Below are 16,817 nucleotides of genomic sequence, written 5' to 3'. Positions count from 1 at the left end.
AAGTTCAAATAGCCTTTACATTAAATGTGAATGAACTGAATTTTCCCATTAAAAATTTGATACTGTCAGACTAAATTCAAAAGCAAAACCCAGCTATGTGGTATTTTTAAGAAATGTTTGAAACAAAGTGATGGAAATTGAAAAAAAACAAAAACGATAGACAAAGATCTCAGGTCAATACAGAGAGTCAGAAGAACTAGCAATGTTAGGGTTAGTATTTAAGTTAAAGGCATAATTAGGATAAGGAAAGAGATGATATAATGATTCTTAAAAAGCACAGTTTATGAAGAAGATGCATAAACCTGTATATATAAAGAACATAGCCATTAAATCTGTAAAGCGGAGTATTAGAAATGCAGTTATGGTGAGACACTTTAGTAAGCCTTTCCCATTTGTCGCAACCCGTCTTACCTTCGTGCAGACCTCTAAAATGGAGAAATTGAATAGATAAAAAAGTTAGATTTAATAGATATGCGAGAACCTTACATCCTTTGAATACAGAATACTCTTTTCTGATTTACTTACAAACCTTGATTATATACTTGACCACAAAGAAGAACTTAACAAAGCCAGAGGAAAAGAGATTTTTACAGATCTTGTTCTCTGATCATAATCCAGTAAGATTAGAAATGAACAAGAGAAGGTAATAAAAAAGAAACTTTACTTGGAAATTTAAAATCACTCTTTATGGCCTTTGTATCAAAGGAAGAGGCAAAAGCCAATTTTCAAGATATCTAGAAATCAATAAAGGGGGCATGATTTATTCTAAAAACTATGAGGTAGAATGCAAGCTATAGCCAGTGGAAGTTTACAGCCTTGGGATGTGTTCATTATTTAAGAATAAAGACAAAGGGCACCTCATCATGAAATGAGAGAGAAGGATGAGAAAACAAACTAAACTAATCAGAAAGAGGTCATAACAAAGATAAAAGCTGAAGTTAATGAAATAAAACATAATAGAAAGGATAAATACATACACGTGCATGTTAAATTGCCTCCGTCGTGTCCAACTCTTTGCTGCGCTATGGACTGTAGAGCCTGCCAGGCTCCTCTGTCCCTGGGATCCAGCTGTAGACAGCTGGTTCTTTGAAACAGAAAGATAAGACATAAAGATTTGTGTCTGATTAGGAAATTAATAGAGAGTAAGAAATTTACACACTAGAAATGAGAAATAGGACATAATCAGAGCTACAGGAGCAATTCAAAGAAGATAACAAAGATAACTGGCATTTGAGACTTCCCTGGTGGCCCAGTGGCTAAGACTCCGTGTTCCCAATGCCGGGGGCCAGGTTTCATCCCTGGTCAGGGGACGAGATCCCACATGCTGCAAGCAAGGATCCCACTGCATGCCACAGTGGAAATAAAGGATCTGGCGTGCTGCACCTAAGACCCGGTGCAGCCAACCCAATACATAAATAAAAACAAATATTAAAAAAGATAACTGCATTCAGCTCCAGGACAATAAAATTTCAGAAACCTGAAATGGATTATCTCCTTGCCAAATATAAATGTCTAAATTTGACTCAGGAAAAAGTAGAAAATTTGAGTAAGACAATAAATAAAAGACATTGGAAAAGTGATTAAAGATCTTCCATTTAAAAAGGTCTTGGTGGGACTTCCCTCGTGGTATAGTGGATGAGAGTTTGCCTGCTAATGTGGGAACACGGATTCGGTCTCTGGTTGGGGGAGATCCTACACGCCATGGGCAACCGAACCCGTGTGCCACAACTACTGAAGCCTGTGCCCTCGAGGGCCCGCGAACCACAGTTAATGAGCCCCTGTGCTGCAACTACTGAAGCCCAAGTGCCCCAACGCCTCGCTCCGCAACCAGAGAAGCCACCACAATGAGAAGCCTGTGCTCTGCAACTCGAGAAAGCCTGCTTGCAGCAATGAATACCCAGTGTGATCAAAAATAAAAACTAAGTAAAAATTATTTTTAAAAAGGCAATGGGATCATATGAAGTTACAAATGAGTTTTATGTGTATGTATGTTTAGTTGCTCAGTCATGTCTGACTCTTTGAGACCCCATGGATTATAGCCCACCAGGCTCCTCTGTCCGTGGGGATTCTCCAGGTAAGAATACTGGATAGGGTTGCCATGCCCTCCTCCAGGGGATCTTCCCAACCCAGGAATTGAACCCAGGTCCCCTGCATTGCAGGTGGATTCTTTACCATTTGAGTAGGGTTTATTCCAAGAACAGAAGACTGGAATCTTATCAGTGAAATCCCTCACCAGATCAAATTAGGGCTAGAAAACCATATGGTCACATCAGGAGATGCTGAAAAGTGTTTAATGAAATGTATAGACACAACTAATAAAAAATGTAAATCAAAAACAAAAAGAATGGAAAGAAATTATGTTAGTATAGTAGTGCTTAGTTGCTCAGTCGTGTCTGACTCTTTGCTACCCCAGGGACTGCAGCCCACCAGGCTCCTCTGTCCATGGGGATTCTCCAGACAAGAATACTGCAGTGGGTTGTCATGCCCTCCTCTAAGGGACTTTCCCAACCCAGGGATCAAGCCCAGGTCTCCCTCACTGCAGGTGATTTCTTTACCATCTGAGTCACCAGGGAAGCCCTGGTGTATAAGCCCTAGTATAGTGGACCATTTACCAAAACAAACGGTATCATCTTAAATAGCAAAACATAAAAAATTTACAGTTAGTATTAGGAACTAAACAACCTTGCTATCACTTATTTATTTAACAAATGTTTTTTTCAGCACCTCCTTTGGGTCAGGGTATTGGTCTGTGTTCTCAGGATTGAATAGAAAAGAGAAAAGGCTGTGATTCACAGCGCTTACATTCTAGTGGGAATTATGAACATTGTCTTAGAGTTTCTGGCAAGTTCATTAAAACAAGAAAAATGAAATAACTGGAATAAATACTAGAAAAGACAGACTAAAACTATCTTTCCCCTCTAATGATATCATTGTATACCTTGCAAATCCAAGACACACCCAGTAAGTCCTGTAAACATAAGAGAATTTGATAAGTGGCTAAATTTAAAATAAATAAAATCAAAGCCTCTTTCTTGCCCCATAATAGCAACAGTCCCTTAGAAATGAAGAGTAAGGACAAATTAGAATAGTGACAAAACCTTAAAAATACTAAAGAATAATTTTAAAAGAGAGGCATGAAACATGGAGAAAATGAAAATATCATATTGAAGAACACAGATCAAGATTGTGAACAAATGAGAGACCATGTTCTTGGAAGTCTTAATATATTTTTTATTGGAATTGGAATTGCTTGGAAGTCTTAATATTGAATTATGCATTTGATGTGATTCCAATCCCAACAGTTTTTTTTCCAATCTGATAAAATGAAAGTTTATAACAGAAGGTTAAGTACCACCAATAGCCAAGAAAATAATTCCTCCATTGCCTCCCTCTAGACCACTGAAATGTAAGCTCGGGAGAGAAGGGATTTTGCTCACGATTGAATCGTCAGCACCTGTAGCTGTGTCTGGAACATACGAGACACTTAATAATTGAATGAATTAGTAAAGGAGATTTCCTCAGGGAGACATGACTTCCTAGGTATCAGAACATACTAAAAAGCCATGGTATTCAAATACTATGGTTGAGACAGATGGCTTAACAAATAGATCAGTGCAATACAGTAGACCATCAGAAATAGATCTCGGAACGCATGAGGATTTAATATATGTCAAGCAGATGCAGAAGGCCAACAAATTAGACTTGGCTCAGCAGAAAAGAATCTGCCTGGCATGCAGGAGACACCGGTTCCATCTGGGTCGGGAAGATCCCCTGGAGAAGGAAATGACAACGGACTCCAGTGTTCTTACCTGGGAAATCCCATGGACAGAGGAGCCAGGTGGGCTACGGTCCATGGGGCTGCAAAAAAGTCGGACCCAACTTTGCGACTTAACAACAACACCATGAAGACAGAATTCAGAGAAGAACAAATCCTGAAGGCCAACAAATGAGAAGACAGTCACACTCAAATCATCACATATCACCCCTCAGATTGGCAAAAATTACATCAGTATCATCTATTGCTGTTAGGGGAGAAGAGCTCTCACGTCACTGAGTTTTGAAGTCTGTGTGACAGTCTTTTTGGAAGACAATCCAGTAGCATGTGTGTGGAGTAGTATCTGTTTGACCCAGGAATTCCACTCCTTGCTCTCTTAAAAAGCTGAAACACTGCATGCATGGGTGTGTATTCCAAGACTGTGTTCTACAGTAATGTTAGTGTGGAGGATAAAATGGAGATACATGAATGCTTATCAGGGGAGGAATGGTGGGCTATATTACATTCATCTCAATGGTGAAACGTTATACAGCTGTTAGAAAGGAATTTGGGGTTGTATTGGTTGAATTGAGAGATTTTCTGAGTCTTTATTGAGTGGGAAAAACAAGATGCAGAAAACTGGATATAGTATAATAGTTAGCAAAAATAATGGAAAAAAACTGTGCTTATAGTGTCTTTCCAATTATGTGTACGTGGATAGATAATATGCACGTTGAAATATATATGGAAGAAAACATAGCAGGTAGTTAATATGGATTATTATAGGGAAGGGAGTGCCTTTCAGGCTGATACCAGTGAAGGGAAGTGAAGAGAGGAATTAGCCAAATAAAAAGGGGACACAGAGACCATAAATAAATAAACAATATGTATGATGACTTTTGAGGGCTTCCCAAGTGGCTCAGTCATAAAGAGCCTGCTTTCCAATGCAGGAGACACAGGAGACACGGGTTCGATCCCTGAGTGGGAAGATCCCCTGGAGGAAGAAATGGCAACCCACTCTAGTATTCTTGCCTGGAGACTCCCACGGACAGAGGAGCCTGGCGGGATACAATCCATGGGGTCGCAAGGAATCAGACACTACTGAGCACACACACACACAAGAGATAATTTTTATCTTTTTGTATATAAATTTGTGTGTGTGTGCATGCATACACATGCACGCGCATGTGCAAATGAAACTTAAAGAATTCCTATTGGCTTTGGGTTGTTTTACTCAATTATTTATTTATAACTTCTGTAGTACTAAGCAGAAGCCGAGATATAAATACACAGTAAATTCTCAAAGTTAAATGCAGCGTGGTAATTATATCCAGGCGTTTTGTGTTGTGAGTAGCAGAAATCCTACCAAAAAAACTAACATGAGCAAAAACGGGGATTTACTGACTCACACGAGCCTCACATAAGATTAGGTTCAGAAGCTCAGTTCAGTTCAGTTCAGTTCAGTCGCTCAGTCGTGTCCGACTCTTTGCGACCCCATGAATCACAGCACACCAGGCCTCCCTGTCCATCACCAACTCCTGGAGTCTACCCAAACCCATGTCCATCGAGTCAGTGATGCCATCCAGCCATCTCATCCTCTGTCGTCCCCTTCTCCTCCTGCCCCCAATCCTACCCAGCATTAGGGTCTTTTCCAATGAGTCAACTCTTCGCATGAGGTGGCCAAAGGATTGGAGTTTCAGCTTCAACATCAGTCCTTCCAATGAACACCCAGGATTGATCTCCTTTAGGATGGATTGATTGGATCTCCTTGCAGTCCAAGGGACTCTCAAGAGTCTTCTCCAACACCACAGTTCAAAAGCATCAATCCTGCGGCGCTCAGCTTTCTTCACCGTCCAACTCTCACATCCATACATGACCACTGGAAAAACCATAGCCTTGACTAGACGGACTTTTGTTGGCAAAGTAATGTCTCTGCTTTTAAATATGCCATCTAGGTTGGCCATAACCTTCTCTCCAAGGAGTAAGCGTCTTTTCATTTCATGGCTGCAGTCACCATCAGCAGTGATTCTGGAGCCCAAAAACATAAAGTCAGCCACTGTTTCCACTGTTTCCCCATCTATTTCCCATGAAGTGATGGGACCAGATGCCATGATCTTAGTTTTCTGAACATTGAGCTTTAAGCTCAGTTCAGCTCTCATCAAAAGTCTTTTGCCTTTATTTGCATCTCTGCCTTCTGCCTTCCTTTACTTCTCTCTCTCTCTTTTTTTTTTTTTTGGCCTATCTTCTGTTTCTCTCCCTCTTGATGGCATGACAGCTCCTCGATACATTTATTTCTGGTCTGTGCTCCTTGCCCTGGCCTTTAGCATGTTTCTTCTTTCCTCCAAGCTTTACATTGAAAAAGCCTCAGAAGGCTCTGTGACAGGGCTGGTTTGAGTCTCATGCCCACCCAGACTGGTCCCTGTGAGCTCGGGGTTTGTGGAGTCCTGGGATGAGGCAGGTTGGGGTCACGGATCCTACCCTGGGAGAGAAGGGAGGCGGTGTGGCATAGTCACCATCACAGAATCTGAGTGAGGGGAAGGCTTCCCCAAAGAAGCCGTGGTAGGTGGGAAGGAGCTGTGTGGTCTAAAGGAAAAAAAAAAAGATCCTAGGTGAGTGGACAACAGATGTCCACTGGAGGGACTTTGCTTTGAAATACAAGCCAAATTTGCATCTTTAACAGCAAAGGACTTGAGTAGTGGAGAAAGTGGATTTGAGTCAAGTAGTAACCACTACACATTTTTCGTTCAGTCGCTCAGTTGTGTCTGACTCTTTGTGACCCCACAGACTGCAGCATGCCAGGCCTCCCTGTCCTTCACTATGTCCCAGAGTTTGCTCAAACTCATGTCCACTAAATCGATGATGCCATCCAACCATCTTATGCTGTCATCCCTTTTCTCTTCCTGCCCTCAGTCTTCCCCAGCATCAGGGTCTTTTCCAATAAGTCAGCTCTTTGCAGCAGGTGGCCAAAGCATTGGAGCTTCAGCTTCAGTATTAGTCCTTCCAATGAATATTCAGGATTGATTTCCTTTACGATTGACTGGTTTGATCTCCTTGCTGAGCAAGGGACTCTCAAGAGTCTTCTCCAGCACAACAGTTCAAAAGCATCAATTCTTCGGCTCTCAGCCTTCTTTATGGTCCAACTTTCACATCCGTACATAACTACTAGAAAAATCACAGCTTTAACTATACAGACCTTTACACATTTAGGGCAGTGAAAATATTTAGTCCTTTGTCCAAAAGCTCAAATTAATTTATATGAATTATAGTAGGTGATTATCTCTTTGTATATACTTATCCCAGATAATCTATAAAAGGATTAAAGACTTAAGTGGCTAATGAGAAATATCAGCTTCAGATATTTGAATAGATATTTTTCTCGGAAAATAAAATCTACCTTTTGTATTTATTCCCCCCCCAGCTTTATTGAGATGTAATTGATACACAATATTATGTAAGTTCAAAGTTCACAGTGTGATGATTTGATACTCGAATGTACTGCAAAGTGATTAACAGGATGAGGTACCACATCCCCCACCTCACAAAACCACATGTATTTATTTTTGAGGCAGTTTTAGCATGCCAGATTCTTTGCCCTGTGTCTGGTGAGACATACTTTTAGGAGATGTTCTCATCAAGTAATGCTCCAGATTTGCTCACTTTAAAGATGCCATCCTTTTTTAATGTTGATTTATAGCGATGCTTGGATATTTAGGTGATAAATAAATGACTGGCATCTCAATTTTGTGGAAAAAAAAAAAAAAGAATGAACTTACAGATCACAGAGAAAAAAAAAGTTGATCCAAAGTATCCATGGACAGAAAAATCTGGGCTATCAGAGCAGCATTAAATGTATTTAGCCATGGACTTAAAACAAAACAAAACACTTTTTACTGTGAAAGTAACGCCAGTACAGAAAAATGTGCTGCCAGATGGTGTAGAAAGTGAACACTCACAGGTACCGCAGCCCACACCCAGATGTATCTGCTGTCCTGACTTTTATGCTAATTGCTTCCTACTTCCTGCCTGTCTTCTTGGTTTTACCATGGCTTACCTTTGCCTGTTTCTTGAGCTTTCTAGAAATGGAGTCATACACTATGTGCTCTCTGGGGTCTAGTCTCTTCCATTCAGCATTTGAATTGTGGCCCACAATTATGGAGTGAACGCAGGGTGGGAATGAGCTGCAGTGTCCATCTTTTAGATGATCAAATTAACAACTCCCACTAATTGTAACCTGATAAAGTTACAGATTTTAGGTTATTACTTGAGTTCTTAGGGGGACCTTAGAGTTATAATGAGACACATGAACTATTTAAGAATCCTAGTGCTTGGTATTGGTACCCCATCCTCCCAAGAGGATCAGTCACTGCCCTGTTTATGCCATTCCGGAAAGAAAACACTTGTGCTGGCTGCATTTCCTGGGATGTGACCTGAGCTCAAGGCTGTCAGCCAGTCCTGCCCAGAAGTGCCACTTTCAGAGCCTGGAGTTGATGAAGTATTTCAAGCTAATGGAGTGGGTTTTCTAGAAAACTCCTTAGAGATAAAGTAGGTACCTTTTTGATTGGATATTTAAACATTTAGTACTTTTTTTTTGCATATTACTGAGAAGCCCCCATATGAATTTTTACAACATTATGATCATAACACTCTAAACATGTTCATAAGACTGAAGAGTGGTTCTGTGAAAAGGGTAAGCTTTATTTAAAATAATAGCTCAGTATTGGCTTAGTGAGGCTTCCCTGATATCTCAGTTGGTAAACAATCCGCCTGCAATGCAGGAGACCCCGGTTCGATTCCTGGGTCAGAAAGATCTGCTGGAGAAGGGATAGGCTACCCACTCCAGTATTCTTGGGCTTCCCTGGTGGCTCAGCTGGTAAAGAATCCACCTGCAATGCGGGAGAGAGACCTGGGTTCGATCCCTGGGTTGGGAAGTTCCCCTGGAGAAGGGAACAGCTACCCACTCCAGTATTCTGGCCTGGAGAATTCCATGGACTGTATAGTCCATGGGGTCACAAAGAGTCGGACACGACTGAGCGACTTTCACACACACATTGGCTCAGGGAATCACTTGTGTTCCCAGAATTAGGAACTAAAAATTGTGCTTGGCTCAACATATTAATAGAACTTTCCTGCTACTCCTCTAATGGTAGGAAGCTTGGGTATAGAAAGTATTAACGTAACCAGTCGACTGTCAAATGTTGACAATGTAAAGTATTCTCACACACAGCCTTTAAAAATTTTTTCATTTCCCTCAGTTTTATTGAGATTCAATTTACATACAGCATTATAGGGGCTTCCCTGGTAGCTCAGCTGGTAAAGAATCTGCCTGCAATGTGGGAGACCTGGGTTCGATCCCTGGGTTGGGAAGATTCCCTGGAGGAGAGCATGGCAAACCACTCCAGTATTCTTGCCTGGAGAATCCCATGGACAGAGGAGCCTGGTGGGCTACAGCCCATGGGATCACAACCGAGTCAGACACGACTGAGTGACTAAGCATGTTGTAACTTTAAGGTGTACGGCATAATGATGTCACTTACATATATATTGTGAAATGATCACAACAAGTTCTATATATTCCTTTTTGCATGTAAGTGGAGAAGGCAATGGCATCCCACTCCAGTACTCTTGCCTGGAAAATCCCATGGACGGAGGAGCCTGGTAGGCTTCAGTCCATGGGTTCGCGAAGAGTCAGGCACGACTGAGGGACTTCACTTTCACTTTTCACTTAAATATATTGGAGAAGGAAATGGCAACCCACTCCAGTGTTCTTGCTTGGAGAATCCCAGGGACGGAGGAGCCCGGTAGGCTGCCGTCTCTAGGGTCGCACAGAGTCGGACACAACTGAAGCGACTTAGCAGCAGTGGTTACAGAGAAATTAGCTTTCATAGCAGTTTTGAAATACATGCATTCATATATAGTGTGAAGTGAAATGACGTGAAAGTCGCTCAATCGTGTCCAACTCTTTGCAACCCCATGGACTGTAGCCCATCAGCCTCCTCTGTCCATGAGTTCTCCAGGCAAGAATACTGGAGTGGGTTGCCATAGTAAACTCTATTAAAAAAAACTATACCTATGCTTTTTGGCTGATGCCAGAGGTAAGAGCCTAACTTATTGATTGACTTCCTTTTCCCACCAAGAGTACATCTTACCATGCTAGCCATTACACTATACATTCTTGTACTATATTAAGTCAGTTTAAAATTGACTAAGGTCATAATTTAAAAGGAAGAAAATACATATTCACAAATCAATTAATCATGATTTAAAAAATCATCCAAGTTTACCTGCACACTGGCTTTTCTCTGTTAAGGCAGTAGGGTCCATAGCAAATTTAAAATGCTGGCATAGTTGCGTTCTACTCAGAACTCTTATGACAGCCTTCTGCTGTTATTTCCTTGGGGGTCTGCTCAGAAATTCAAATACATTCTGATATTTTTCCAAGCAAAATATAATTTAAGACAAATCTTTGCACGTGCCTGTGTGCTAAGTCGCTCAGTTGTGTCCAACTCTTAGCGACCCTGTGGATCATAGCCCACCAGGCTCCTCTGTCTATGGGATTCTTCAGGCAAGAACGCTGGAGTGGGTTGCCATGCCCTCCTCCAGGGGATCTTCCTGACCCAGGGATCGAACCCATGTCTCTCAAGTCTCCTGCATTGGCAGGCAGATTCTTTTCCCCTAGCACCACCTGGGAAGCCCAAGACAAATCTACTACCCCCCAGTCACATATATTAAAGCAAAATAAAAATTATTTGGAGATTTCCCATATTGCTGCTCCCTTCTTTTAGTCCTGATAATTGAGAATGGACTGTTTATGTGACATCAGTCTTCAACCGTTTGTCCAGAGCCAGCAGTAATAGCAACTATCATGCTTTCTGTTCACCATAGAGAGAGTTTACATGAGCTAAAGTAGGCAAGTGGCTGGAGTTTGACTATTTTTTGATAGCCATGCATGCATGATTCTTCATGTTTCAAGACATAACTGCACGTGTGTTCTGTGTTTTCTTCTCTGTCTTGGCAATTAGACTTGACTTGGATATAATACTTATTTTAGGTGTCATATGCTTCACTCTTCTTTGAGTGAATGTATGTGTACAGCCATGGTTTGCAAGGCTAGTATTAAAACAGAAAGTTTGAAATTGAATAGTCAAATAAGGAAGAAGACACTTGTAGCAGATTTCTTTACACTGGGAAGGTAAGAATAGTCTGCTGTATTTAAATACACTCTCATCTGTATAAATTACTTTCTGAAAACGCATTTTAAACATTTATCCTTAAGTTTTCCCTTTTCTTTTGTGTGTTCTGAAGCACTATAGAGGTTATTTAGACAATCGGAGTTTATCACCAATGAGCCTCTAAAAGAGCTGATTTATACTGAATGGAGTTTAACTGCAAATGTATCTATTTCTGGTAAGTGTCCCATTCTGTCTTCAAAAAGGCCAGAATTTGTACAATTTCAGAGAGAAAAATCTCTCTATCGAGCTGAACCCACAGCGCTCTGCAGTGTCCTTCACACCGCTAAGATTCTTATGCCTTCTTTACTATCATATCTGTGGACTGAAAAAAGCTAAGCGTGGAGATAACGCTTTTCTATATCCTGGAGGCAGAAATGCGTGAAAAGATGCGGGGGATTTAACCTTTCAAGTCTGCCGCTTCTAATCGCTGGAAGCTCAGAAAATTCTGTAAAGCACTTTTCAGCGAACCGCTCAACATATTAGAATCTCTTTTCCTTTGCAGACCCCTCACGTGGCCTTTGTCAATATGCTGTTTGAGACAGAGAGCGATACGCAGAAGCTGAAAATGCCCGGCCGAGTTCTGTCCCTCCTTTTCCTCCCTATGTGAATCTCGGCCTGATTCGGACGATGTGATAATTCAGAGAGACGGCGCCGTCCAAGCCTTCCTTCCACGGGACCCGTCCGGCCCAGGACGGGAGGCACAGCGCCCGGGATGGCCAGTCAGCCGCCAGAGGAGGCTGCCGAGTCTCAGGTCTCGGATGAGCTGGAGTGTAAGATCTGCTACAACCGGTACAACCTGAAACAGAGGAAGCCCAAGGTGCTGGAGTGCTGCCACCGGGTGTGTGCCAAATGCCTGTGCAAGATCATCGACTTCGGGGACTCCCCGCATGGCGTCATCGTCTGCCCTTTCTGCAGATTCGAGACGTGCCTGCCGGACGACGAAGTCAGCAGCCTGCCCGATGACAACAACATCCTCATGAACCTGAGCTGTGGCGGCGGCGGCAAAGGCAAGAAGTGCCTGCCCGAGAACCCCACCGAGCTGCTGCTGACCCCCAAGCGGCTGGCCTCGCTGGTCAGCCCTTCGCACGCGTCCTCCAACTGCCTGGTCATCACCATCATGGAGGTGCAGCGGGAGAGCTCGCCCTCGCTCAGCTCCACACCCGTGGTCGAGTTCTACCGTCCCTCCAGCTTCGACTCGGTGACCACCGCTGTGTCACACAACTGGACCGTGTGGAACTGCACGTCCCTGGTCTTTCAGACGTCCGTCCGGGTGCTGGTGTGGTTGCTGGGCTTGCTGTACTTCAGCTCCCTGCCCTTGGGCATCTACTTACTGGTCTCCAAGAAGGTCACGCTGGGGGTCGTCTTTGTCAGCCTGGTCCCCTCCAGCCTCGTCATCCTGATGGTGTACGGCTTCTGCCAGTGCGTCTGCCATGAATTCCTAGACTGTCTGGCACCATCCTCTTAAGCGAGACTGGCACGCGGAGAAGTCTGACACCCCTTGCCACGTGTCAAGTTAGGTCACTTAGCCTTTGTTTTCTATCACAGTCTCTGTGATCGGCACCCATGGCATGAACAAAGCCACTGGGCCTATGTCTGTGGTCCGTTTTCCATCCAAATGTTGACTCGGTGGGTTTTCCTGTATGCTAGAAGTAACATGTGCGTTTCTACTTATGTGTTAGCAAAAAAGGAGAAAGGGACCAGCTCGGCCTCCGATCGCTTTTCTCCTGAGTCTTCCCAGAGACAGGGCAGCCGCCACTCAGAGCTGCTAGACGGACCCCAGGGCCCGACGTGTCATGCTGCGGCGGCCAGAGTCTTTGTGGATGGTTAGGTGTGAACTGGTTCCTCTTCTCATAATCTTAGCCTGGGATAGAGGGTAGACCCAAGAGGGGGGCAGCCCCAGGGCACACCATTTGCACAGTGCACACCCCTGCCCCCGGCCCACGGCTGGCACTTCCCTGGATCCTGTCCAGCTCAGATGCTGTCCCTCCGTGCATGGTACTTGCCAAGAAGAACCCGGCCTCTTGTGTGGTTTCAGCTATATGCCTGTTTTGTCACATTACTATAGAGAGTTTAAAACGCTGAGAAATCTGCATCAGTAAACCTCAAGGCAGAATGTGGCCACTCGTTTTGGACACACACCCTTTTTTTTTCCATGTTTATTTTCCGCTCTTCAGCTTTCTCTGAAATTCTCTCAGAGCAGTTATTGTTCATGGAGACCCAATGTGAGCTTTTCCTTAAAGCATTTTGGTTGAGTTTCTTCTTTTTTTTTGAAACCACGTTGTTCATTCAGCACCATCCTTTATCCTGGATGGAGTTCCATTTAAATTAGTTGCTATAACTGTATGTGGATTTCGATTATTTTTTTCCCATTTCATTTTAAATTCTAATATGGACTCACTTAACTTAATCCTGTAACAATTTGGGGTAAATTGTGGCAGTGGAAACCCAGAAACAATTCAGGAGCTGTTCTAGCTCATGGTTTGATGTGCTGAGAACCTAAGTATTTTGCTGTGTTCTATTGAGCTGTACCAAAATATAATGGTTTAGGTTTATGTGCAGTAGCTCAGGCAAAAGGATGGGCAAGAGAGATGTCAAGCTGATACCCTTCAAGGAAGTATATGACAAAATGGAAGGGCAGAGTGCAATCTACTGTATTGCCATCCCTGTTAAGTCCCTTTTAGAATGGATTCAAGTTCTCATGCAATTTGTTTCAAAGAAAAGCATAAGCTTATGTGACTTGAGTTAATGAACTTCTTTTCATGAGGTAGGGGACATTGAATGTATATACTTATGAGAAGAAATTGGTTAGCAGATTTTAGGTTTGAGGGAATAGAATGCCCACAGAAAGAAGGCCAAAAAAAAAAAAAACTTTGTAGCCTAAAACTCATTACTGATGATAAACATTTAAATATTTATAACTCTTAGAAAAGGGCATTACTAGGGCTACTTTACTTATTTGTGATGAAACATTTGTTGGGTGAAAGACAGTGGACCAGTTCCAATCTCTTTATTCAGGAAAAATCGATACTTTTCTAGAACAGTAGTTTGATTTTAATTCTGTAACTGTTAACTTTGAGACTATGTATGCCCAGGGTAAATATGATGGGAAAGTATATGTGGGATGTGGCCCAATGAATTTAAGCCCCAATATAGCTATACACTTATAATTTCCCAAAATCTAGTTTAGATGGCATTGTGAATGCAATTTCCAAATATCCATTTGTACTTAGAGTAAATATAATGTTTAGGAGGTGTTTTGTGGTTTGGATTTATATATTTATAAGGTTTTTAAAAAAATGTTCATTTTGCCTGAAAGGTAACATGAAATCAATTGGTGAGTTACCATGGGGTGAGATTTCTAGAAAGCCCTGGATATGGGCACTATGTATTTTGCTTATTCGTGTCAGGTCTGCAGTGCTCAGGTTGTGTCTCTGTGTTGTGGTAGTCTTTTTTTTCTCCAGTTGCCAGTAAGTTAATTTGGTATTAACCAGTTTTAAATGTATGACAACATTTAAAAAATGAAATGATGTTGAATGAAAAAAAGGACAGTGCTTCAGTCTTTTATTTATTGTAGTGATGTTTTATTTGTCCATTAAATTGTTCTTGTTTCCAAGCTAGAAGTTTGATTTTTCTGACTGATGGTTGAAATTCAATTATTTTGGACTTCTTTTAACATTAGATAATTGCAAACTTGAGCTTTCAAAGACGTTGATTAAGCTAATGCCTTTATTATACAAATAAAGATTCTAGAACTTTCTGACAAAGTTGATATACTCCATCATAAAAGACCTCCATGATTTTTTTTTAAAGAGAAAGACAAAAGTAGGAAAGATGAAATAAAAACATTGTCTTTATAATAAAGTTTTTTGGTTTTAATTTGCTTAATTTGTCTTCCAGACTGCCTACCTGCTGAGCAAAACAGAATCCATTTGGGTTGGGAATTCACTAACATTGTGTGATCAGTACAAATTTAAAAATTTTACCTGATATTTAAATATGACCAGTGTTAGGCAAGGTCACAGTAATTTGGGAATATGTAGCAGTTTTATGCTTAGATGATACTAGTAAATTGGCACAATATGTTAATCTAGGCTCATGGCTTCATTCATTTCCGAAATCTACATAAATGAGGAAAGAATCGGATTAAGGGAAACAGTTACCTGTGCTTATCATAACTTATGGATGTGAATTTATGCTCATCTGCTGAGAGACCCACTGAGAGTCATCAACAGTCAACCTTATGTTATATTTGTTTTTGCTCTCTCTCCCCTAAGAATAAAGTCCATGGAATTCTCCAGGCCAGAATACTGGGGTGGGTAGCCTTTCCCTTCTCCAGGGGGTCTTCCCAACCTAGGGATCAAACCCAGGTCTCTTGCATTGTGGGTGGATTCTTTACCAGTTGAGCCACAATGGAAGCCCAAGAATACTGGGGTGAGTAGCCTTTCCCTTCTCCAGGGGATCTTCCTAACCCAGGGATCAAACCCAGGTCTCTTGCATTGTGGGTGGATTCTTTACCAGTTGAGCCACAATGGAAGCCCAAGAATACTGGAGTGGGTAGCCTTTGCCTTCTCCAGCAGATCTTCCCAACCCAGGAATCAAACCAGGGTCTCCTGCATTGCAGGTGGATTCTTTACCAACTGAGCTATCAGGGAAGCCCCAAGAATAAGAGACATAGGCTTTAATTTGACTAAAATATCATTATTGTATCTAAAACACTTAAAAATACTTTTCTAATATCATTTAATATGCAGCCTACTCAAATTTTTCTATTTGTCCCAAAATATCTTTCATCATTTGAAACACAAATTACAAACCAGAATCCTGTCAAGCTTCACACATTACATTTGGTTGTTGTGTATCTTATTCTCTTTTATTCTGGAACAGTCCCCCACCTTGTTTTCCCTGTGACATTGACTCAAAAAAGCAGGTCAGTTACCTTGGACAATGTCCCCACATTCTAGATTGGACTGACTTTCAGACAAATGGTGATATTTAACTTCTATCACTTGTATTTCCTGTAAACTGAGAGTTAGGCTTGGACCTGTGATTGGATTCAGATTTGGGGCAAGAGTTTGTCTTAGGATGATGCCACGTACTTAGAGTTGCATCCCATCAGGAGGTGTGAGTGGAAGGTCGCCCCATGGTTTGAAACGCTGACTCATCACTCAGTTAAGGTGGGTAACCTCCTGGTCTCACCATTTCCTGTGTGCAGTTAACACAGTGTAATCTGTGCAGTGAATTTTGGTGCTATGCAGATACCATTTTCCCTAAAAAATTTTACCCGATGGTCTTAGCATCCAGCGAGGATCCTTGCCTGAATCAATCATTTCACTTTTCTCACTAATCTAATCCATTGAGAACTGACTTTTCTCTCACTGGAGGTTTTCAAGAGAAGCTGGTCCAGTGCTTCTCGACAGGTGTCTCATGGAGGAGGGAGAATCATGGACGCCTGTCTAAAGCTTTGGTAAATCTTAAGGTTGGAATGTGTCTTTATAATCATCCTATTTTTGAAGGAAGAAACAGAAATGTATAATAATCTTTTATCTCCTGAGGTGTTTTCTATAAGCTCATAGAAGAAGAAACCCAAATCTTCTGTGAAACAACATTTTTTAAACCTCATTTTTAAATAACGCACTTGGCTCTAACCTCAGACTTTCAACGTGTGATACCACTTGGGTTTCTTAACCACCCATCCGAGACATGTCATTACTCTAAGTTGCTTAACCAGCTCTCTAGTTATCTTTCAAATCATGTTTGGTCTTTGTGTGATTTTTCTTTTTCTTTTTTGGCTTTAAACAACAGAAGTTTATTCTCTCACAGTGCTGGAGGCAAGA

General features: G+C 41.8%; 2 protein-coding genes across 4 annotated transcripts in view; both read left to right on the top strand.

Annotated features, from left to right (window-relative positions):
- Window positions 1-14,596, top strand: part of RNF182 (ring finger protein 182) — a 48,187-nt gene extending 33,591 nt beyond the window's left edge. For 2 of the 3 annotated variants that reach the window (XM_081522209.1, XM_081522210.1), the window contains one exon: window positions 11,486-14,596. In XM_081522209.1, coding sequence (XP_081378335.1) covers window positions 11,696-12,448 — 753 coding nt within the window. In that variant the 5' untranslated portion in view covers window positions 11,486-11,695 and the 3' untranslated portion in view covers window positions 12,449-14,596. Of the gene's footprint in view, window positions 1-11,056; window positions 11,159-11,485 lie in introns of all 3 variants that reach the window. The other variant, XM_081522211.1, reaches the window with a different exon arrangement.
- CD83 (CD83 molecule) overlaps window positions 1-16,817 on the top strand; it is a 176,498-nt gene that overhangs the window by 38,647 nt on the left and 121,034 nt on the right. The gene's annotated exons all lie outside the window — the stretch shown is intronic.

The sequence above is a fragment of the Giraffa tippelskirchi genome, chromosome 8 (genome assembly GCF_054371585.1).
Source record: "Giraffa tippelskirchi isolate mGirTip1 chromosome 8, T2T-mGirTip1v1.2.pri, whole genome shotgun sequence".
NCBI lineage: Eukaryota > Metazoa > Chordata > Mammalia > Artiodactyla > Giraffidae > Giraffa > Giraffa tippelskirchi.
The sequence above is the reverse complement of the archived record's forward strand: the minus strand, read 5'-3'. Positions and strand labels throughout refer to the sequence as shown.